The sequence below is a fragment of the Hesperophylax consimilis genome, chromosome 23 (assembly GCF_061612785.1).
Source record: "Hesperophylax consimilis isolate HC1 chromosome 23, BYU_Hcon_1.0, whole genome shotgun sequence".
In the NCBI taxonomy this organism is placed as follows: Eukaryota; Metazoa; Arthropoda; class Insecta; order Trichoptera; family Limnephilidae; genus Hesperophylax; species Hesperophylax consimilis.
In genome coordinates, this window is record NC_142858.1 from 5,673,628 (window position 1) to 5,697,730 (window position 24,103).

At 32.7% G+C, this 24,103-nt stretch overlaps 1 protein-coding gene across 1 annotated transcript; it reads right to left on the bottom strand.

Moving 5' to 3' along the window:
* Positions 1–753: 753 nt before the first annotated feature.
* LOC149412260 (phosphatidylserine decarboxylase proenzyme, mitochondrial-like) lies at positions 754–23,168 on the bottom strand. The gene is made up of 9 exons (XM_089645741.1): positions 23,006–23,168; positions 20,492–20,586; positions 18,533–18,768; positions 17,660–17,720; positions 9,047–9,173; positions 7,362–7,470; positions 3,837–3,964; positions 2,150–2,319; positions 754–2,022 (listed from the first exon to the last, which is right to left on the bottom strand). The coding sequence occupies exons 1-9, from the start codon at positions 23,032–23,034 to the stop codon at positions 1,655–1,657; spliced, it is 1,323 nt and encodes a 440-aa protein (XP_089501867.1). The 5' UTR covers positions 23,035–23,168; the 3' UTR covers positions 754–1,654.
* Positions 23,169–24,103: the final 935 nt, after the last annotated feature.

Here is a 24,103-nt window from a genome sequence, read left to right on the forward strand (position 1 = left end):
AATATCTAAATTCAGAGTTTTTATTTTCTGCAAAAATTGACAAGATGAGTTTTGATATGACCCGCCTCATTTATCGACAGACAATACATATTACTTAGATATTTGTTTCAATTTATTGATAACGTTAAAAAGTAAAATGATTTCACCATAACAGGCTCTCATTACATTTGGACTCGTATTTCGACCGGCAGAATAAATTATGTAAATGTAAAAAACACCTGATGAGAGAAATATAGAAGAAAGCTCCATAAATACATTGAGCACTGTCCCCATAAGAAAGACCCCCACATATTTAACAAACATATAGAATGTTTAGTACATATTCCGACTTGGAAGCCTTTCTAGGAACACAATGCATAAAAACATTTTCAAAGTGAAACTCTCTTAAGAAGTTTTCCAAGGGACCGGAAAAAACTTCTTACCGGGAAAACCTTACATGTGGGATAAATTGGGCCCGTTTTTCAAATTCAGTCCACTTCAACCAAACTTCTTGAGCATGAAAACTTTAAAGTTGGAACTTCTTAAGGGAGTTTCACTGTATGTAGTAATAAGATTAACAACATTTGCTTAAAAACTAGAAGTATTGTGGTTAACTTTGGTGATACAAAAGTCCCTATTTACATACATAACTAATTTATTATTATTATATGACTATATTAGAAATTATGAAATTTATTTGAGAGCATAAATTGAATATACAGATCCAGAAAAGGTAAAGTAGTTAAAGGCATTTTAAAAATAATATGTGTTGGTTATAGTAAAATAAATAAAAGCCATCAAAGATAAATCAATAAACAAGATAAATAATTTACTTACAAATAATATACTCTATTCTATTTTAAAAGATCATGCAGATAAAATATTATATAAGAATTCATTTTGTTGGACAATTGATAGTCAGACTATATTTACAAATAACTTTTTTTTCAAATTTAAGGCTTAATATTGAGGTTAGATCATATCGAAATTTTATCTAAAGTATCGATGGTCCTATACTTAAATATACTTATACTTGTCAACTACTGCAGAGGATATTAGTATAAGTACTTGGGTACGTTTTATAATCAAAGATTTATTGGCGGTATATAATTAAGGCAACAGGGTGGATGATTCACTTGACTTTAACTTGAAAATAAATTAAATAAGCTTAGGAAACATAAATTAAAGTTGATAATATTTTTAAGCTAGAGTGATGAATGTAATCAACGCTGGTCCTTAACAAAATGATTAACTAAATCTTATTTGAAAATGGAATTGGTTGAGAGGAAAACTGCAAAAGTTTAAATGAATTAAAATCATACATGGCACCATTGGGTTTGGCTTGAAGATCGACATTTATATCAATTTGAGATCACCAAACGATATTAAATAATAAATGAGGAATAATGTCCAATATTTAATCACAGCCTTTATCCACATCCAATATATTTCCAAACTCACAAAGCTTTACGACAGTCATCAAAGCTGATGATGACACTAAAAATGACAGTGATCGTGGAAAATAGCAGGTTAATTACCCTGAACAAGGTTGCCTCTATCTCTAGATGAAATCACTGTGGATAGTAGCAACTTTATAAACGTACGAACAATAGAAAACACAAGAATATCGTGTATAAACATTGTTCCAATGTTTTATCAGATCTCACATAAAAACTTAAGATACTAAAACTTTTTCAGAGCCCCCAAACTCGTAATCGTATTCGTTCCAGTCCACATCAGAAGTGTCCTCACTATCCAGGGAGCTGAGAGAAATGTGGGACGAGGAACACATGAAGTCCAGCCCGCCCAGGCAACTGCCTACTTTGATCTTTTCATTTTCTCTGCAAGTGAAGTGGAAGTTCTCGGGGGCTTCAAAAATCAGCACAATGGTAGAACCCATTGAGAAGAGTCCCATTTCCTGTCCTCGGGTTAAATCATTCTTAGGTGAAAACTGCACATGGGCAGCGTGTCGGCCTGGCCTGAATTTGTTGGTTGCCAGTGTTGGGTCGTTATGCATAATAATAGAGCCAACATTAGTCGCACCTGAAATACCAAATCAATGATTAACATTGAATGCCCAAACTTAGAATATAACTCCAATTGGGAGAGATTTTTTCTTCAACATGGCATAGGAAGGATAGACATGTTTTAGAGTAGCAGCATCACTTACCAACAGCAGTGTAGCTGAAGAAGCCATGCTCCCACTGGCCAATGTAGACGGCCCTCTCATTGAGCTCCAGCAGGTTTGGTAACCACCTCACCATCTTGGGGGCTACAGACAAAAGCTGGCCGCAGAAGTGTTGGCGCTGGAATGCGGACCAATCGCACGGGGAGTGAAACCTGCAACATTCATCAACAACAAGTTAGCCTTATCCAATATTAGTCAGTTTTAAAAATATAATAAGTACTCATGTAGGACAATAAACTAGAATGAATTCACGTGCCTTACTGCATTGAATTTGGTGAATGGGGTTGACGATAGCTGGTTGCATTTCAGCCAATTTGAGGAAAATTTTAATATTGAGAAAACCAGCAGAGTTCAACAGAAGACAGTGGAAATTCAGATAATTTCTATTACTGCTGGTCCAACAGAGGCCGACCTCATCAGCTTTGCTAAAAGTGTTACTATAGTTCTTGTAAATTAGTATACATAATACATATTTAAACTCCACGTTCTTGTAAATTAGTATACATAATACATATTTAAACTCAATGTTGATAAACTTCTCGTATCTGTGCTAAATAAAAACTTTTTCCAACTTTCCACTCTTCACATTTTTGGTCAGCGCCCTTCGGCTTTTTTTTTTTACATTAACCCCACACCTATGTCATCTTTGGATGCGCTGTGTGGAGGGTATTTTTAAAGAAAGGAAGGAGAGGAAGATCTGGGAAGGAAAGAGGAATAGGGGGTGGGTAGGAATCTACAGATCAGTATGTCCAGGAGTGACAGATGAATAATCTATCCTTCCCGCTGCGATGACGCAGCTGGTGGGCAGGAGAAATGTAGCGAACCACTAGGTGTGACCTTTGGCAGAGGTGTTGGGTATCCAATAAATGGTTTCCGGGGTTGCTGTGCCCGCTTATTAGTGAAGTCACGACTAACAGTCAGAGTCCTACATACACATTTAAAGGTAATGTTGAGCAGAAGCTTGCTGTGACATTATGTAGAAAAAAATGGAAGAAAACTACTTAATCAGTATGTTCCTCAGCTTCAACACTATAAAGCAATACTATTTACAGCCGTAAAACCAATTTTATAAGGTCCAACAAACTTGTGAATTAACATCACAAAATGCGGACTGGAAATATCAATTATAAATCCAAGGCAGTATATTTTTGCCATACAGTGGAAATCGCGAAATAAACACAATTGTATGAACATTCAACGGACATTGACCGGTCGGTGGCCGAGTTGACATCGCGTTTGGATCCCAACCAGGCGTAGTGTTCAATTCCTCGGCTGGCTATTCCTAAGTCCTCCATCACAACACAAGCAAAATTTTCAGCTTACTGTGGTGGTAGTAGGAGATTTTCAAATATTGTCAGGTTATTCGTAACCCGGGAATGTTTGTCTTTCTTTAAAAGAAAAAATAAAAATTCCACTATAATAACCGGTAATGACTATTACTTACATCACTCAAGAATACTTTAAGTTATTATTTTTTTCAATCTATATATGAACAGATTTCATTATGAATGGAACTAAAAAACTATACAATTTTAAGTAAATCCTATTGAAATATTATCTTGCTTTGGTACTATTGAAAATTGGCTATCATCAAGGCAATCATTGGAACAAATCAGACTATATTATAATATAAGAATTTTATTACGTAAATGCAATGTGAGGATCATACCTATGGTAATCTCCGGGGGCCAGGTAAATAACACACTGATACAGGCACGTCTTGTAGAGGGTGGATGACCTGGTCTGATTGGGCTGTAGTCCCAAAAAAGTCTCCAAACAGTAGTCCAAACCTTTCACCTGAAATTATAAATAATAAATTTATCAACATGTCCAACAGTAATAGTAAGTTAATATAATATTATATACTAATAGTAAGTATATACCATTAGTAAGTATATACTATTAGTATATACAAATAATAGTAAGTTCATATATTAGTTTATGCTAATATACAGGGTTTTCCAATAAGAGGTGTTATTTTGATATTCAATTGTAAAATATCAATGGTTTCGTTGCTTGTGTGGCACGTAGCGCCGTCTTGTTGAAAGTAAACGCTGTCCAGATCAATACCATCCAATTCCGGCCATAAAAAATCATTAATCATCTCTCGATAGCGCAATCCATTTACCGTAACTGTTGCTCCAGCCTCATTTTCGAAAAAGTAAGGTCCAATGACTCCGCTGGACCATAAACCACACCAAACAGTCACACGTTGAGGATAGAGAAGCTTTTCAAAAATAACTCTGGGTTTTCCGAGCCCCAGATGCGACAATTTTGCTGTTGACGAAGCCACCGAGGTGGAAATGGGCTTCATCACTCAAGATGATTTGCATTTGATTCACTCAAGTGAATTTTAATAATTTCAATGCATTGTTGAAGCGTGTATCGTTCCATTTTTATTAATGGCGTAGTTTCTACTTGTCAAATGTCAAAAAATGACAGCTTCAAAAGTTACATCTACCGAAATAGCGGGCTATTCAAAATAACACATCTTATTGGAAAACCCTATATTGTTAATCTGGCTATTAGCCCTTCCTCCCACCCTACAATGTCCTCATTCAGGAAAAGTCACATACATTAAAAAAAAATTCAGTAGGCAATAGGAAAAAGGGATAGTTAAAAAAATATATTTTGAGGTAAGTATGGAAAGTAGTTATGTATTTTGCAAGGAAAAATTAGAATAATGGAATTTTATAGTATATTTGGAAAACATGGCAAAGGTAAAAGGCTGCATGAACTAGTCCTGTGACGATAGCTAATAGTTCAATCACTTTGATCTGAACTTGTACTTATGCACTATGTTTTGTTACTATGACAACAAAAGATTATAATATCATTCAATCGATCAGGTGTCAGCTCAGTAACGTGGCGAGCGACGACCAGAGATCTGTAATGCCGATAGAGCTAGGGCCCGCAAACTGCTTGCCACTGATATATAATACAAAAAATTGATGAAGTAATTGTTCAAAATAATTTATTTTTATAACCAATGGGAAACTTGGAAGATCTTGTTACCAATTTGATAATGTGGACCGCCAATTACAGAAGAAAAAATGGCTGATTATTCCATTACCTACATCTTCAGAGACATAATAGTAAACACTAGCACATATTTTCAGTTGAAAATAGATAAAATCATAATGATAAATAAATAATATCTCATTTAAAAGCTGTGCAAATAGGAATCACCTGACTTTTAAATTTATGTAATTGTTATCTTATCCCACAAATCTTCTACAAATATTAGTTTGCGACATCTGTAAATACGTAAATACCAGCTTTCGTTTCTTTTATCTATGAGATTTAAGCGTATTATAATCGTAATTTAAAGCAGGGGTGAAAAAAAACTGTGCCTTTGAGCACAAATCACAAATATATCAATCAGTGCCATCTTTTGTTACGTCTATTAATTAGTACAACTTTACTAATGAAATAATTATCATTTTCTTTCATGCAATAGTGCGCTTGATAAACATTTTAAGAAATTTTATTTATCGAGTGAATAAAATTATTATTTATTTTTCGGAATAACTTTATTGAGTAAAACCTCAAATTGTAATATTTAATTATTGAAGACAATATTAGCGATTTCTAAATGAATGCGATAGCGGTGAAATGAAAACAATGTTGGTAGTTCTTATTCGAAGTATGATACAGTTAAAAGTGACCGAGGGGGATAGGGTCCCATTAGCTCAGTTGGTAGAGCGGTGTCCCGGCAAGACAAGGGACCTGGGTTCGAGTCCTAGATGTGACCGTATCCTTTTCTGATTTTTCTGTTTCAGATTTTCGTTTAGAAATCGCTAATATTGTCTTCAATAATTAAAATTATTATTATTAAGAACCAAATAACTATCCAAATAATCGAACCCTCTGATATGAAAATATATGGAGTCGGTGAATTATTTTCCCATTTGATCTCTGGTTAGTTGACGTTTTGTTCTTGTATTGTTTTGTATTTATTTTGCTTATATAATGCACTTGCATAATGTTGATTGACTAGATGATCATTTGTGGAAAAGTGTGTGGAAGGGTTTAGTTTTTCCTATGGGGATGATTTAACCAAGATATAAAGTCGCAAATTTAAAAAAAAAAATACTTGGATGATTTGCATAGCGCCGTTTTTGTGCAAAATCACCTCAAAGGCGCTTATGAAGGAGTTATTTGGATACTTTATAGGGCTTAGATAATCCCAACCAAAATCGACTAAAGCTTAGCCATTCTTAGGCTGGCTGTACTGATAAGTAAAATTTACGACATGCAAAAGTTTTTGATAATTTACTCACAGGAGTGATTATATACACATCCAACTAACGGCAATCAATGCTGACAGAAGTTGTTTGAAAGTTTAACTTACGTAAGTTCTCACAGCGACCAATATACCCGTAATTTTATTTGCAGTAAGGTGGCTCCTGTAAACAATGATTTGTTTCTGTCAAATTTACGCGATTTTGTCAATAAAGACGGAAAGGCCCAAATAAAGTGTTGGAATAGAAGTTGGCTGGAGAGAAACAATTCTCCATGCGCTTTTGTTCCGTTAACGGCGGAATTTAATAGAGTTCTTTAATTTCATCCGAATGACAGCCGACTTCGAATTCAAATACGTAATGTTATAAACAGAAAAGTAGATTAGAAAGGATTGGACCGATAATTAAAAAGTAGGAGGCGCACCTGAAAAATAAATGATATCTCTCCGCTTCTTGGAATCAGAAAAATTTTATTTCCGTTTACATTAGTTTTCGTGGTGCTAAATTTGAGTTCTATCTGGTGTTATTTTTTATATTGTTTTAGGGAGTTAATAATGTACTTATCCATTTATCCCAATCAGATTTTAGTTCATATAAAAACAAACTAATTTTCATAGGAAAAAAATCCTATGAAAACCTGTCTTTTCATTTTTGACTTTTAGCATCGGCACGTTTAGGTACCATTTCTTACGGTAAGCATGTCAACTTATCAAACTGATTTCATAAGCTTTGAGAAGGCTGTAAGTTCGCACTGACGTGAGTAGATCTGTCAAAAACTTACGCCTCTTACAACTTCTGTAACATACTATAAATTACGTTAAGAGACTTACAGTGTCATTTACATTGCTAATTTTGCCATAAGTCACTTACGGGTATTTGTATTATTATATTCAATGACCTTTATTACTTACAAACATCTTCTGTATCGTCTACCCGGCATGTAAACTTACCCTTTTGATGTACTTGTCTGATATGGGGCCGCATTGCACAATGGTACCATCGCAGGGAGATATTAGCAAACCAACAGTATCGATCGATCTTGCATCCACTCGCAATTTCCTGCAATAAAAACACACAGATAAGGAATCATACAATTCTAAAATCATGCAAAGATAAGAAATACAAATTGTAAAACAGTTCATATTTATTGTGATTACAGGAAACCCGTACCTCTGTAATCATTACTATAAATAAACCTCTTGTACCATCTTAATTTCCTTAAATAAAAAAAATAAAAGTAATCGAATTAACAGTGAGTTATTAAATTGACTTTAAATTTGTGTAAAATTTCACCAGAATTTGAGAAAGAATGAACAAATTGTTGTAGCGTCTTTTTTTAGATTCATATTGTTTAGCTTGCTTATCAAATTAAAAGAATAAAAGGCCGTTTACTAAGCAATTTTACTACGTGCTTTATTACTTATTATTTATTTTGGTAAAATAAACAATTAGACACTCATTGACTTATTACAGTCGAGATAGTTTACTTAAGTCACATGAATGCAGTGGCGGTTTTGTTTACGGAGCATTTACGCAGAGAATTCCCATAAAATAATGTGTCATAATTTCTAATATTATGTATTACATTTTTAAATTTAATTTCAAATATATATTATTATTTTTAATACAAAATATAGGAAAAGAAAACAAACATGTATTATAATTTTACCACACTTTAAACAGCGCGCCATTCAAATTCCAAGTTAAAAAATTCACACGCTTGAAAAATACTGCCCAAAACCGAGACATAGAGCGAGAAGAGCAGGCAAATTTCAAGCTAAAAAATTCACTCATACAAATAATAACTCTGGGTATTTTTTTAATAAAACCGGTGGGGGATTTGTTCCCTTTTTAATAACTGATTGAACTCCCACTGAGATAGAACAGGAACTGTAAATATTGTACTCAGGTTACATGAATACAGTAGTAAAAATAAGGCTCTGTCATAAAGCCTTCCATTTAAAATTAATTTTTATCACATTATTTTTATTGAAATATGAGTACATTTACTACCATTTTTACTCAGAGACCGGGTGAATTTGAAGTTTATGACTGTTTGTGTACAATGTAATTTTCCAGTAGTCGATAAATGAATCATTCATAATGAGGAAATGGAAAAAATGATTGGTCATTTACGGTGCTGAAAACAGCAAGCCAACTCATATAGAACCCGAAAGAAGTCACATGTCGTGTGTTTGGAATGTAAGAATAAAATTGTATCAATGCTGTCTTAAAAAATAATATAAATAAAGTAACATGAAAAAAAAAACATTGTAATTGGTTCGGACCATCCCCACACGACCAACTACCGTTCCTCATGGTTGCCTCTCAGGAGCTCAATTCTGTTGTCTATTTGCTGTGCCCAAATCAAAGGACAACCAATAATAATCCAAGCAATGACTGTTTATAATAGAATGAAGAGGTAGCACTCGGGATCTTTAACCACGGTAAAAGCCTCGTTGAAAGTGTAGTGGGTTATTACGGAAATGAAAGTATTCATTTCATCGGGGTACTACAGTGCCTACTTTTAAATGTTTTTTTTTTTTTGCAATTAATTTGTTTATTCAAATCATCTATTAATAATTGAGTGTTAGTAAATTTTCTTATTTTTCTAGTCCCCACAATAATTACGAACCTTGTGAAAAAATCTTTGATGGATATGTAGCTATTCAGTGGTTTTTCCATTTCTTCAGTTTCCACACCAAACAATTTGCAATACACCCCATAGACCAGGGGGCGGGCCACCTTCGGGACATACAACCCTAGAAAAAGACAAATAATTATTGCACAGAGGAGTATTAACCAACATAACATTATTTCAAAAGACTGTTAATTGCAATCCTCGGTATTTATTTATTTATTTAACGCCCATAGGGCTTTTACATGGTTGGTAGTATAATTTTAATTTGACAGATACTTTGAAACATAAAAAATAAGAATAAAATTACATTTGATAAAAGCTATGCAACAAGTCATACAAACACAAGAAACAAAAACAGAAAATTACAGCTATTTGTAGGTTTACATGATGTGTTTAGGAGTATTGTTGAAATAAATGTTTTAAATGATCCACAAAACTTGCCAAGTTGGTATTGAATATGTCAACATCACCCAAGTAATGATTTCCCATGGTGTGAAGTCGTTGTATCGGAGAGTGGGCAATATAGTTACGCTTATGTGTGCTGCTGTAGAATATTGTATTTTGTCGTGTTGTTACTGTGGGTGTATGTATGTTTATAAGTTGCAGGAGTTCACAACAGTCGAATTTAGAGTTAAGTATTTTAAATAAGAACGTTAAATCGTTTATTTTACGTCTATCTTCTAATGTATGTATTTTTGGAGTATTTAATAAGAAATTGTATTTTAAGTCTTCGACAGGGATATTTAACTTAAAATTTATAAAACGTAGAAATTTTTTTTGTATTCGCTCAATGTTGTTAATGTGAATTTTGTAAGATGGAGACCAAACTACTGAGTTATATTCAATTAGACTTCTTACTAGAGATACGTATAATATGTTATAGTTTAATGGCTTGTAAAGAATTAAAGTTTTTAGTTGTTCTTAATACGAAGCCTAGTGTTTTCATACCTTTGTTCACAATTTGATGGATATGATTGGTGAAACTTAGGACGGGTTGTTTCGGAGAATTTGAACAATTCATCAAATTTCAACGCTCATTTTCAAGTTCTGTGAAAGATTTTTTCAAGTTCTGTTTTTATTTCTGTTTTGTCAATTAACTAGCCTACAATAATATAATAACAGAACTTGAATAAGACTTTCACAGAACCCGAAAATGAACTTTGAAATTTGATGAATTGTTCAAATTCTAGGAAACAACCCGTCCTTAGTTTTCGTCCAAAATAATTCCAAGATCTCTCATTTCCGTGACTCTTTCTAAAGCTATGTTATTGATGGAATATTCAAATAAAACCGGATTTTTGTTTCTGAAGAAAGTCAAGGTTTTGCACTTTACTACATTTAAAAATAAATTATTTTGAACGCACCAATCTCTAAACTTACTAATATTTGACTGTAGTATATGGCAATGATTTATATCAGTTATTTTCTTGTATAGTTTGATGTCATCTGCAAAGAGCAATACCTCGACATCGTTGAAGCAATTGGTTATATCATTTATGAAAATGAGGAACAAAGAGGTATTGTTGATAAGAAAGCGCTGAAAGAAAATTTATTGCTAACTTTCAATATAAATCTTGGAAACAATAACGTCTTCTCAGACAAATAACTAATAATCGATTGAATTCCTGAAGGTATGCACATTAAAGCATTGGTATCAAATATTGTTTACGCCACAACTGTGAAACAATATGACAGAGGGTAATTAATGGATACAGCAGTGTTACCGCGAAGAATGTTGAATTATTCTGAGTAAAATAATATGTTAGTGTTCATATTTGTCAATACAGGATTACTATTATTGAGAGACTTAACCCTTCAGTATTTTCATCACTTTTGTACACTTTGCAATGTTTTCTGTGTGTTTCAAATGTGACATATACATCTTATTTTTTAATTGTTCATACAAACAAATACTGTTTTAGGAACTAGATAAAATTATCTTTCCGGTGTATGCATTTAAAATAAACATTACTATAAATATTAAAATTTTAATATCAAACATGAAAAATGTTGTCAAAAACGCTAACCACATTTTTACTTTAATCATAGAAAAATTGAGAGAACTCGAAATTTTAAAAACACGTTCATTTAGTTTAGGGAATTTGTAAGAAAAATGTACCTTCACTTTTATCTCATTCATATAATAAAAAATTAGAAATAATTTTTAAAGTTAAACCGATTGTTACAATAGTGGTGCGAAATATGAATTTTTCATTTTTAAGATTTTAGTAATGGATATAAATATAAATATGTATTTAAATATTTGAGGCAAACTGGATTCACTGGTTTTCTGCTTGTAATACGAGTTTGCGGACATTGTATTTAAAGTAATAGTTTTTTTAAAGCTATTCAATATATATATATCAATGACTCCTACCGGTTAACTACACTTTTAGGTATTTTCAAAATCATGCTGAAAATATTCCAGTTTTTCAGTTCAACAAAACAATAAAAAACAAATAAGTATATATTTTTTTCTATTTTTTGATAAGTATAAGCTTTCTTGAATAAATCAAAACTGTCAAGTAAGACCTTTGTTCAGCATTCCGCTAAGGGCGCTATTGCTGTGTATATGAAAGCAACGTTCTGTTGATCGTCTGGAACGCAGCACTCGCACCGGAGGATAAAGATTCAATTTGTCGAAAGTTCACAGTGGTTACAAGAAAAATAGTCTCATTTAAATGTTATTTAGATATGTGATGGTTATAGGCTCCGTTATATATACAGCCATGTACCACTTGAACTGATAAGTACAAAGTAAGAATCATCCTTATACACGTGCAACTACACTTTTTCTTACAATACCATTTATTTTAAATTTTAAATATAAGTCGACATAAAAATAAGAATATACTGCAAATATCAAATCGCTTGGTGAATTGTATGAAAAGTTAATTCTTACTCTAAACTGTTCTCCTGGAAAGTTTCATTTTTGTAGATGCACAGGAATATGTAGAAGCCATCGAAGTGTATATTATATATTATTTAAATCTACTTCTCTTTGTGAGTCACATTTCATATTGTCGGTGAAGGATTAACATAATAAGTAAATGGTCATTATCTTAATAAAGCTGATAATCACATAAGTGTGAGAAGCTAGAAGGAATATCACTAGAATGATGTAAAACAGATTTTTTTACAACAAATCAATCAACAGTCAAACGTTGACAAGTCTGAGAATGAATGAAATCAGCTGCTTATATTAATATTATTATAGCATGAACACTGTTTGTTTAAAATTTGAAAGTTTCTTATATCAGACCTATTTTCAAATCAGGCAATAAGTCGAACGTAGAAAACTATAGACCCATATCGATATTATCCCATATTCCTAAAATATTTGAGTCAATAATCACGAAGAAAATCACACCTATCTTTAAAAACGTACTGATCGAGGAACAGCATGGATTTAGATCTGCTAAATCTACTACTACTAACTTACTATCCTTTACCAATTCCATCGTCAATGGCCTAGAAGATAACCCACAAATAGATGTTCTATATACCGACTTCTCTAAAGCTTTCGACAAAGTAAACCACTCAATCCTTATGGCCAAACTATATGCTATCGGTATTAGGAACCTCTTGCTATCCTTCTTTAATTCTTATTTAAGCAATAGAAAACAAAGAGTTAAATTAAACAACTTTGTGTCTACTATTATTGAAGTAACGTCCGGCATACCTCAAGGAGCACATCTAGCGCCGCTTCTTTTTAACTTGTTTATAAACGACATTATTAGTATTTTCTCTCATACACGCTTTTGGCTTTTTGCAGACGACAATAAGATTCTAAAAATAATAAAAAATCACGATGACTGCCTTCTTTTCCAATCGAATATCGACTCTTTCAATGATTGGTGTAAAATTAATTGTTTGAAACTAAGTGTCGATAAATGCAAAATTATGTCCTTCTATAGATCAAAAAAACCGATTGTCTTCGAATGCAAACTTAATAATATGTATTTGCTTAACAACTGTTACATCTATTAAAGACCTTGGTGTCTCTCTTGATGGCAAGCTTTCTTTTCGGGATCACATAACTGCAATCGTTAATAAATCCCTCAAACTACTTGGTTTCATCACTAGAATCACTTCGGACTTCAAAAACGTAAATACCCTTAGAACTCTTTACTGCTCCTTGGTTCGCCCCCATCTTGAATATGCTTGTGTTATTTGGTCTCCTTTTTATGCTGTCCACATTCGACGCATTGAATTTGTTCAACATCGGTTCTTAAGAGGGATTGCTAGGAGGCTAGGATTAGAAAAAGGCAAATACTCATATGATGAAATTGAACTAACTCTAAACCTCTCTCCTTTGGAAGTCCGTCGGGAAAGAAATTACCTCAGTTGCTTATTCAAAATTATAAATGGTATTATTGATTCACCTACTCTACTACAACTGATTTGCTTCAATATCCCCTCGCACAGACTCAGAAATAATGAACTGCTCTTCCCCAACCATCATTCGACAAATTATGGAAATTATTCACCATTGTCCAGAATGTGTAGACTGGTCAACTCAAGTCAAAACCTTAACTTTTTTGGGATAAGCCTGAATGATTTTTGCCAGTCGCTAAACAAGTGACGGAATATTATAAGTGTCCTGTGGCCCTGACCCACGGCGTAGTCTTGACTTGATTCGACTTGTCATTTTATTTTCTTATATTATATCTGCCTTATGTCTTTGCTTTCATGTACCTTTGTCTACTTCTGTATTTTTCATTTTACTGTATTCGTGTTATTATTTTGTAATTTGGATGATGTCCGTTAATAAATAAATAAAATAAGAATAAAAATACAAAAATATTTACGCAATATTGAACATTAACATTAAATTTCGCAAGCAACAATAAATAAAAAAGGTTAGTCAAATTTCAGTTTTATAAAACTTTGTATCAATTTTTAACAGAGTTAAAATAAAATAAAATTGGATGTTTTTTAAAAAACCAAGATCATACAATTAAAAAGACCCCCATTGTAATAGCTGATTGATTTAATCTGTTGCGTAATGGTCTCATTGGAGGAGTAATTAAACTGCCATGTGTTGTCTGTGATTAGGAAGATAAGTTCATGTAACTGCAATTACTTAAAATGTCAGATTTAAAATGGCACATTTATCCAATTAAATGTGTCACGCCATTCCACTGTTAAATATTGAATACTTTACAATATTATTATCTATATTCAGAACAGATCACATTTGATCTTAAGGTGAAAAATAAATGAATCCGGTTCAACATAGATAAATCGCTTTTATAAAAAAATAAATAATAACTGTAATCAAATGTAAACTTCATTCAGGATGTAGATATGTTGTGACCAATGCATGATGTTTCAATTGTTTTCCTATTCTATACCTACCCAAGTTTTTGGCCAACTTTATTTACATTCTTGTAGAAAATTTCTACGGAACGGAAAAACAGAATTAAAATTCACAACAGCACAAAAATCGAAGGACAAAATTATTGCAATAAAATTACTATTATTATTGACACCATAGCAGATATATATATATGAATGTTTCCATTTTAAAGTAACGGTAAGTAATCTCAACACTGGCTTGTCCTAGTAGGTTAAAAATTCTAACATAAAAAAAGATATAATGTAAATAAATAAAAGGTTTTTTGAGTGCAAATACTACATTCGGCAATTTAAAAGGAAGGAATTTATGTAAATCAGAAAATCAATCAACGAATATATTTTTGTTTATGTATATTTATTGAAAAGAGTAATGTTTTACCATTTACAAAAAAAAAAAGTTACTATGTGTACATAGTAATAATGTTATAATCATAAATATACATAAGAGGTAACCTCATAATTGAGCTGAGTTTGTGTGTAAGGGGTGTGGAATATTCGCTATTATGTATAATCATCAACTTAATAATGGAATAGAAATAACAACATCACGGCATTGAGTCTGAATGTCGACTTTTCGTCAAGGGGTTAGATAAGGAAACTAAAGAAAGGTTGACGACATTAACTTATCAGTCAAAAGTATGTTATTAATTAGCTCATAACTTTAAAACTGGCGGATATACAACTCGATAACTATTTACCGACAGCATAATAACTGTGATAAAGCATTTGTTGTGCATCGTATCTAGATAATTATTTTTGGTTAAAGTAAATTGTAATCTAAAGAAATATTGCTACCATAATACGGGCATGTGCCTAGTATGGTGGCTGTAGAAACAAAAAACTGTAACCATTTAAATTTTTATGAATAAAGAAACACAAAAAAATAAAAATACATAGTGTCGCAATAAGCTTTTAGTAATAATAAAAAATGTGAATTTTATTTCTTCGTGATCTCCATAAAATGTTACACAGGTACACAGCAATATGTCACAGGGGCAGTTTTACTATTTTTTGACATGCGTAATCGGAGCGCAAGGGGGTAATCTCTCACTTTTGAAAAATGATATAAAATCATGGAAAGTGATGAAAAAAACTAGGTCAGGTTTATAGGCCTTTTTTTCATGACTTTGGATTAGCTACTGTCCTGTGTTGTCATGGAACCGTCAAAAGATAGTTGTTGAACTGTCCGTAAGTGATGTTGAAAATGTCAATAGTCAATGCAGAATGGTTAAGCAGTTATGTCGCTATGATGATTGGCGCCTTCGTATATCCAGAAGACATTTCTTTCGGAGCATAAAAAAGTGCACAGGATCTCCGATGAGTGTACTTGCTAGGCAAATTTAAGCTAACCTTTTTCAAAATAGGTGGATTAAGTTAAAGAGATTAACTATAAAAAATGTTTACCTAAAATAAAATTTCGGCGGAGTGTTGATATAAATAGATATTGAATGGATATTATGTATATTCCTTCATGTACACACCTCTGTTGTACTCTTTCTATTTTGAGGATATGGTTTTGTTCAGAAAGACCCAAATAATGAAGCTATATTCCATGATACTGTGAACATGTGCTTCAAAATGTCGGACAAAGGCGTTCGTAAGAGAGAAATCAGAAAATTTATAAAAAATGAGTCACAAAAGAATACTGAATGTTGAAAAAAAATGGTAAATTAAACTTTTCAAAGCTGGCCTCTTTTAAGCAGTGTCTCCCAGTGTATGTGTTTAGGTGAAGCTTAATGAATCATATATTATGTGACATCCGCGTACAGAGATAGGCATCAATGGATCACATGTACGACAGCAATGTAGATAAGATTAAATTAAATTAATATATTCTAATTAAAACAACAAAAAAATATGTAATGCATCAAAAAAGAAAAAGAACATTCCATAACCTAGACATGTTAATTCAGCAAATTAGCAAAAAAATTAATGAAAGATCAAAGTTTTACAAAGTATCTAGTTACTAGTCTTTGTTTTTTATTTTTTTTATTTTATATATTCAATAATATTGTTATTGGGTTTATAAAAACAGTTTATTTTTAAACAAGTTCTGCTGTGTAATTATTATTACGCGTGACAGCTGTTTCGCCCTCTGAAGGCATTATCAAACTGTGGGTATCCCACTTACAGACGATACATTTATATTATTTCTAGGTAGGTATTTAATATAAATGTATAATATAAATGTAGAAATGTAGAAATAATATAAATGTATCGTCTGTAAGTGGGCTACCCACAGTTTGATAATGCCTTCAGAGGGCGAAACAGCTGTCACGCGTAATAATAATTACACAGCAGAACTTGTTTAAAAATAAACTGTTTTTATAAACCCAATAACAATATTATTGAATATATAAAAAATAAAAAAATAAAATGGAGTTCTACAAATTAAACTTAATAACAATAAATAGTTACTAGTCATTGTAAACCAATAGCGATGGGGTCAAGAACTTCGCACTACATGAATAATCAAGCTTCTAAACAACAGAGCCAATTTAGGTTAGGGTTGTTGAACAATGTTGTTTGGTTTAATGTGGGGTTATGACCTGTGGCTGGTTACTCTTTTACACAAATAACTTATTTTTTAAGCCTGTAAAAATAAAACGTTATAACATAGTCCAGATTACCTGAAAACAATTTAAATACAGGTTTTTTATCTAAAAAAATCTATATTATGCTACGCATCAACTTATTTTTTAAGCCTGTAAAAATAAAACGTTATAACATAGTCCAGATTACCTGAAAACAATTTAAATACAGGTTTTTTATCTAAAAAAAATCTATATTATGTTACGCATCATGAGGACATGTACACGAAATGAGGACATGTACACATCATGAGGACATGTACACATCATGAGGACATGTACACATCATGAGGACATGTACACATCATGAGGACATGTACACATCATGAAAGTGATTTCACAATATTTATAGCAAACAGTAAAATATTTCATGTAAAATTTGTAGAGTTTGGTAACATGTACCCAAACCCTGCAAATTCTTTACATAAAACGGGTCTAAAAAATCTGTATGGAATTTTTCTTTTGCAATCAGTATTTTACGCTCTTATTATATTTTGGTGCTTAGCAATAAAAATAGTCAATTAAAATGGCACACTTTTAGAAGTTGTAATTTCGCTATAATTTATAAAATTAAGCAATCATTTTTACTAATGCAGTTTGTGGCGCAGAAACGCAATAATTACAAATATCAGAAATGTAAAAAGTATTTTTTTACCTGCAATCTTTCCCCATGATCTACTAAGCGCCCTCCATGGAATCAGGCAGAGAATTAGGATCTGAAACAAGTTATTTTTCATTATTAAAAACAATATTAGCGATTCTTAAATGAAGGATCTAGGACCTAGATGCGATCGTATCATTTTCTGATTTTTCTGTTTCAAATGTTCGTTTAAGAATCTCTATATTGTCTTTAATAATTAAATATTACAATTTGAGATTTTACTCATAAGTTATTCCAAAAATAAATAAAAAATTATTTTTCAGTTACTCACGCATCAAACTATGTGTTGTAAAGTTATTCCAAGATCGATCAGAAAGAGAGGACTAAATTCAAAGATAAAATATAACTGGAACACCTATTATTTTACATCACTTTATCTTATGTGTTTCAAAAATGAGTTAAGTAGGATGAGGTTAAGTTACATACATGAGATAACTATTTAAGCAAGTAATGAGTAATGCACAGTTCCATTAGGTTAGGTTAGGTATTTTAGGTGCATACTGTATTTTCATAACAAGCAAATACTTTGGTGTGCAATATTATGGTCCTGTTGATTCAAATTGTTTGCGGAAATAGAATAAAGTATGGTATCCATATTCAGTCAGTTGGCTAAAAAGAACAAACTAAGTGATAGTGAGAATTGAGGAAATGTTGTGTTGTGTTCAGTAGTATCCCGCGTTTATCAGTGCATGTGGTATTGGGAACGATAAAAGAGACTCAGTTAGAATACCTTTATCTTGAGGTCACTTCTGCCAAACTCATCTTTACACTAGGCCAAGGCGGACAGTGAATAGTTAATTTTAATGATAATATTCAATAAACATTGATAAAAAAAAACAATGATATGGCTTGGTATGTTAAACTAACCTGCCACTTCTGCGCCCGTCGGATCCAAGCACACTTGAGGATGTACTTCCGGAGGGGCCACTTGACGACAGCTACAGTGCCGCACACATTGATGAGGGTCTGCTGCGCGAGAGATCCGTCCCAACCGATCCACGGCCCGGCCACCAGGTATATGAAGGATGCTGAGAATAGCAGGTACACTATGCCCGACACGAAGCGCCGATTCTTTAGTGAGTGCGGCTTTAATTTTTCTGTTTCTAAATCGAAGAAAACAATATTAGATTAGATTGAACCCGTTTGACAATGCGTCCAACCGGTGTCGATTGTTCCCTTGGTTTGTACTCCGTAAAGACAATGGGGATCTTAATTAATACTTTAACTAAATATCAAGCAGTTTCTCCGCATCAGTATGGAGATAGGATGAACCGCCACACGACTATATCATGGCACACACTCCTTGCTTCATTCAGATTTACACATTGTCTTACGCATAATCATCTATTATTCTGATTCTAGTCATTACCTGACACAAGTACAAGAATCACTTGAATCCCAACTTCTTCTATAGGTCACTTTTGATTTATAAGTGGGGTCCCAGTGGAATCAACCTATGCCAGTCCGAGGAAGAAGTGAACTTACTAAGTTTTCTTTTTCCAGTCCCTTGGAAAACTTCTTAACCTTCCAGCGGGCGCGTTGTGAAATTTTCCTTGAGCGGGCACTTGTCGTAAATTTTACGTCATCGAGTTTTCTCCATGTAAGTGGTGTTTTCTTTATATAAATGTTAGGTAATTTCTTTTAGGTTATGAAAAATGATAATAGGCAGTACTTAAAAAAAAAATTTGACTTTCTTAAAAAAAACCAAGCAACACTCTAAACATGTTAATATTTCAAAACAAAATATTTTATCGACCTATTAAGTCAGAATCAATATTCTCATCCTTACAAATGTTACAAACAACATCCATCAACTGAAGAATAGTTCTTGCATGTAAAAGACTGACAACGGCAACATTTCATTGATGTTGAGGATCTTTTCTTATCCAGTGCACATAACCGACAAACACCACGTTATGGAAGGCTTCTGTTTTCTTCTTCTGTTATCGGTTCAACTTCCCGACCATAATTCACTTTGAGAAAAGCACTTCTATCTTGCGATAAATGTTTGACATTTGATTTGACTATAGCATAGCTCAAAGCTCGATGCTTACCACTAAGTGGTAAGAGCGGGGGAAGCGATGAGGCGCGTCTGTTGTAAATTTTACGACAGCGTGCCCGCTGAAAGGTTAAGATAGTTTCACTGTATATGTTCGAATTTCTAGATTAAGATTGCAATCTACTTTCATCCTTGCCAGTTCCATGCCTCACCATACATCTTTGAACATTTTTTTGTTAGCACCAACCGCGAGCAAACCTTCATTATTGGAGTTTCCTGCATTTGCCCTTCTTTCAATATCTCTATTAGGCTTTCCATCTCTCTTAAAAATTCTTCACAAATGCATCCACCTGCTATAAGTATTCATCATTCACAACTACAACCAACAATAATTATAAAAAACGAAAAGCTTTATTATAGTTTAACTTAGTAATAGTCAGACTTATGTTGTGTAACTGCGTACTATGCTGAAGAATTAGATGAGACCATCCTCATATGAGCATATTGGGGCAACTGGATTTGTAAACTCGGTAAAGTGTCATCATTATTGTTGCAGTACCTACTTCACGAGTAATAGTTCCAGTTTATTGACCTCCACAACTTCAAAAGCACCAAAATGACCTTCAGTCATAAAATAATATAATATAAACTAAATTAAAAGCCTTTTTAAATTAAAATGCTACTATGCATTTGACATGGTAACATTTTGATTGTAATTCTAATAATCACATTTAGTAGTTGTCATAAAGGTAATCGGTGCCAATCACTGTCAAACTACGCAAGACTGATACGTATTATTAAAATCAAAGATAAGAAATTCTGCTTACCACAAAAACTGTGTGATTGTGATAACACTCTGACATCTTTTGTTGTCAATGGAGTACGGTTTAGATCTTTTCGGTAATCATGTTTCATTGGGATTCTGTGAAAACAAAAATGTATAGAATTAATAATAAAGCCTATGTGAAAACACAGTAACAACAATGTAAAAGGAAAATTATTATTGTATTTGTTTGTGTTTTGTGGAATTTGCTTATATTGCTGACTAAATGAAGAGATGGAGTTTAAAGGACTTGAATGTAAAGAAGGAAATGTGTAGGTGTGCCAAATTTTATCTAAATCATGAATTCATTCATAGATATTCAAATTAATAGGTGAGGCAATCATGAAAATATCATAATAATCTGACAGTATACAGGTAACTCGCATTCAGAGATGTGCTTTATTTCAAATAAATCCATTTCAAATGGAAATGCAAAATGCAAAATGGGCATTTTCCATTTTAAATGCTTTTCTAAAAACCATTTTGCATTTTGCATTTTAAATGCTTTTCTCAATGCATTTACCATTTTAAATGCTTTTTTGCAACATTCTTCCTACTTTCTCCACTCATCTTTTTTTCATAAGCCCCAAATATCAGTCGGTCCTCAACCTCGCTATGAGAGATAATTTACATTTGTCAAGTTGCTCCCTGGTAGGAGCCCTGGCAATTGAGTGATACCATTACAAAAAATACTGATTTAAATACTGAACATGGCCATGACGCTGTAATATTAAATGTTAGATAGCAGTTTCTATGTTTTTACGTTGGCAACATTAGTCCCGTGCAATTTTTTTGTGGTTTCATAATCTGTAGTCGTGGTGTTTTTGGATTTACCATCATGTAATATGTTTGTTCTACATTGATGTCCATTATTAAATGACAAAATTGTTTAAAAATTCTATAATTATTTTAATTGTTTGACCTGAGAAACCATTTTGCATTTTGAAAATAGGTATTTTGCATTTTTCATTTGAAATGCTTTTCTAAAAACCATTTTGCATTTTGCATTTTCAAATGGAAAAGTTTTGACCCATTTCCATTTTGCATTTCAAATGGTTTTGGGTACCCATTTTGCACATCTCTGCTCGCATTGTAATATCAACATTCGGTCCTCGAAAATAAAATCTGCTCACAAATTACTAGTCATTTTTGCAGTGGCGCGCAAATTGCTGGCTGTGTAAAAACTGCATATCCCAAATCTATTTTATTTTGTTACACTATTCAGTTAGATGCTTTTACAAATGTGTTGTAGTTTGCTACGCCAAGCTATTTCGCAGAAATTTCCCCAAAATGGACAAGGCAAAAGCTTTGTCTTATTTAGCGAACTTTACCTTTCTGCGAATGGTCAGGTTATTTCAATTTGCGCTTTTCGGTGGTCAGTGTACAACTGATGTCATAGTTTATTCAAAGCATTGTCAAACCCTCCTCGAACTAAAAATATGGTCACTTAGTTTCCCTCCAGCTCGTCAAAATGATACCGAGATTTAATTTTAGAGCAAATCTATCAATTTGGATGTGCAATCTTTTAGCAGTAGTAGTGATATGATATTTATGTGGGTAAGTTTTTAGATTCTCATGTGATATTTATGTCATCAAAAGTCAGAAGTGTCAAGTGGAAGAGATTTTAATGAAATCAGAGAAGGTCAAACAATATGTGAAGTAAAGGAATGAAGTATCACTGTAAATATTAAAAATTGTATAGTTTTTCGAGTTGTTAATGTTATGTGAGAGTGTACAATTAGTAATAAGAAATGACAGTTAACAAATGATGAGTCCAGATCTACATTAGGAATGAACACTTCATATAAACCTTGCAAAAACTGACAGCATTATAAATCAATGTTATGGTTTTGTCAAAAACATAATGCATGGCACTATAATTATCTTCTATATTTACACGTCAACAAAATATACGACATCTTATTTATTTTGCACAATTATTATTATGATAATTTTTTCAAGCACCAAAAAACCTTGAAATTTGTAGTATTACAACAAATACGCTATGAAAATAATAAAAACTGCACACATTTATCATTTATACAAGTTCATTAAGAGGTTTCAAGTATTTTAAGAGGTCTAGGTTTGCTGTCTCACAAAAACAGCACTATAATAATTGTACAATTTTTATTTTTGTTAGAAAATAAACAGTTACGCTGTCCAAGGAGGGATATGATAAATAAGCTATTTAAAGCACGTGAACCATCGGCGCTTCTTCGAATAATTTAGAATTTGCGCAAATTGTCAAGAAACGATAAAACTGGAACATTATGATTGTTGCCAAGACGCAGCGGTTTGACAAGCAGTACGCCGTTTAATCAATCAGGCGCAGAACCGGAGAATTATTGACTGAAACACCTACACAATTAAACTGATAACAGAATAAAAATCTGAAATTTCAATCAAAGGCAGTCCAAAAATGTCTATGTTTGTTTTAACTCCGCTGGGGAGTAAGTGTGATTAATTCGACATCGAAACTACACCTATCAAACTACGTAGTTATTTAAAATAAACCTACTTTTCTCTCACACCCGTGGCACCTGTCATTTGCGATGAACACAGTTCTGATAAATGATATAAAATAACAATTAAAACGAATATTTATTCACAAAATCACGAAGTACACCGACCGAGAGCGAGAGGAACCGAAACAAAATCTCCTTGCAAAACGGGCGTCTACACATTACTCATAGAAAACGTAGACTGAAAATCACAGAGAAATTGTAATAAAGATATACGTTCATTCGCGTTCATTGCTGCAACCGTCACCTTTGTCAAGTTGTCACCAATGTCAACTCGGCAGTGTCAGCACTCCATGCTATTAGCTATTCCAGAACAATTTGTTTTTTTTTTTTTAATGACATTCCCATTCAATGTCTCATAAAATACCAATAAAAACTTAGACCGTTATAATTGCATTAACACGACAAAAATAAAATATTGATAGTTCATATGCGCCACTTTGCTGTAAATAATTTTAAAAGTTTGTCATACAAGATGGCTGCCAGGTAGTTTACCTTCACCCTAGATTTGGCTTTAGTGCTATTCATACAACATCGCACTAACACTCTCCAGGGCTTTTCAGGTCCATGCAGTTCTCCCAGTCACCAGACGATTTTAGTAAGCTTGGTGTAGTTTTATGGTGCAAATATAAATAATGTTAAAAATTTAAAAGTTAATTTTTTGGTTAGTTGATTCACTTCATCGTGCCATGTCTTACTCGGGTTCCCCGACTTCATCTACCATTCACTTCCATGTCATATAACACTCCTTTCTTCGCTCATCCACTCTCTTTGCCCAAACAATTTCAGCATTTAAGCGATCTGCTGTAAGGAGTAGGAAAGGGGGATGGGTTGTTTTTTTTTTTTTTTTGTAAACAGAGACTTTTCGTTTATTTTGAAGGTCAAGTGTGCAAAATTTCATCAATCAAAATCAAACTGCAGATTTTTATTAAAACAAATATACACTGAGTCACTTATTTATATACACATATGAATTTGGGCGTTGCCTGCAAAAGTTTTACGTTTTTTTTTTCAAAATCAGATGTAGACCGTAATTTTCCTATGCTTTTGAAGGTCGAGTGTACTAAATTTCGGAGTACAACTGTAGATTTGTG

Coding starts and splice junctions, on each gene's coding strand:
- LOC149412260 (XM_089645741.1), bottom strand. CDS start 23,034: ATGACAGGTGCCACGGGTGTGAGAGAAAA. Junction 3,965..7,361: donor CAGACAAGTACATCAAAAGG/GTAAGTTTACAT, acceptor TTATAATTTCAG/GTGAAAGGTTTGGACTACTG. Junction 2,320..3,836: donor GCCCCCGGAGATTACCATAG/GTATGATCCTCA, acceptor TGAATGTTGCAG/GTTTCACTCCCCGTGCGATT.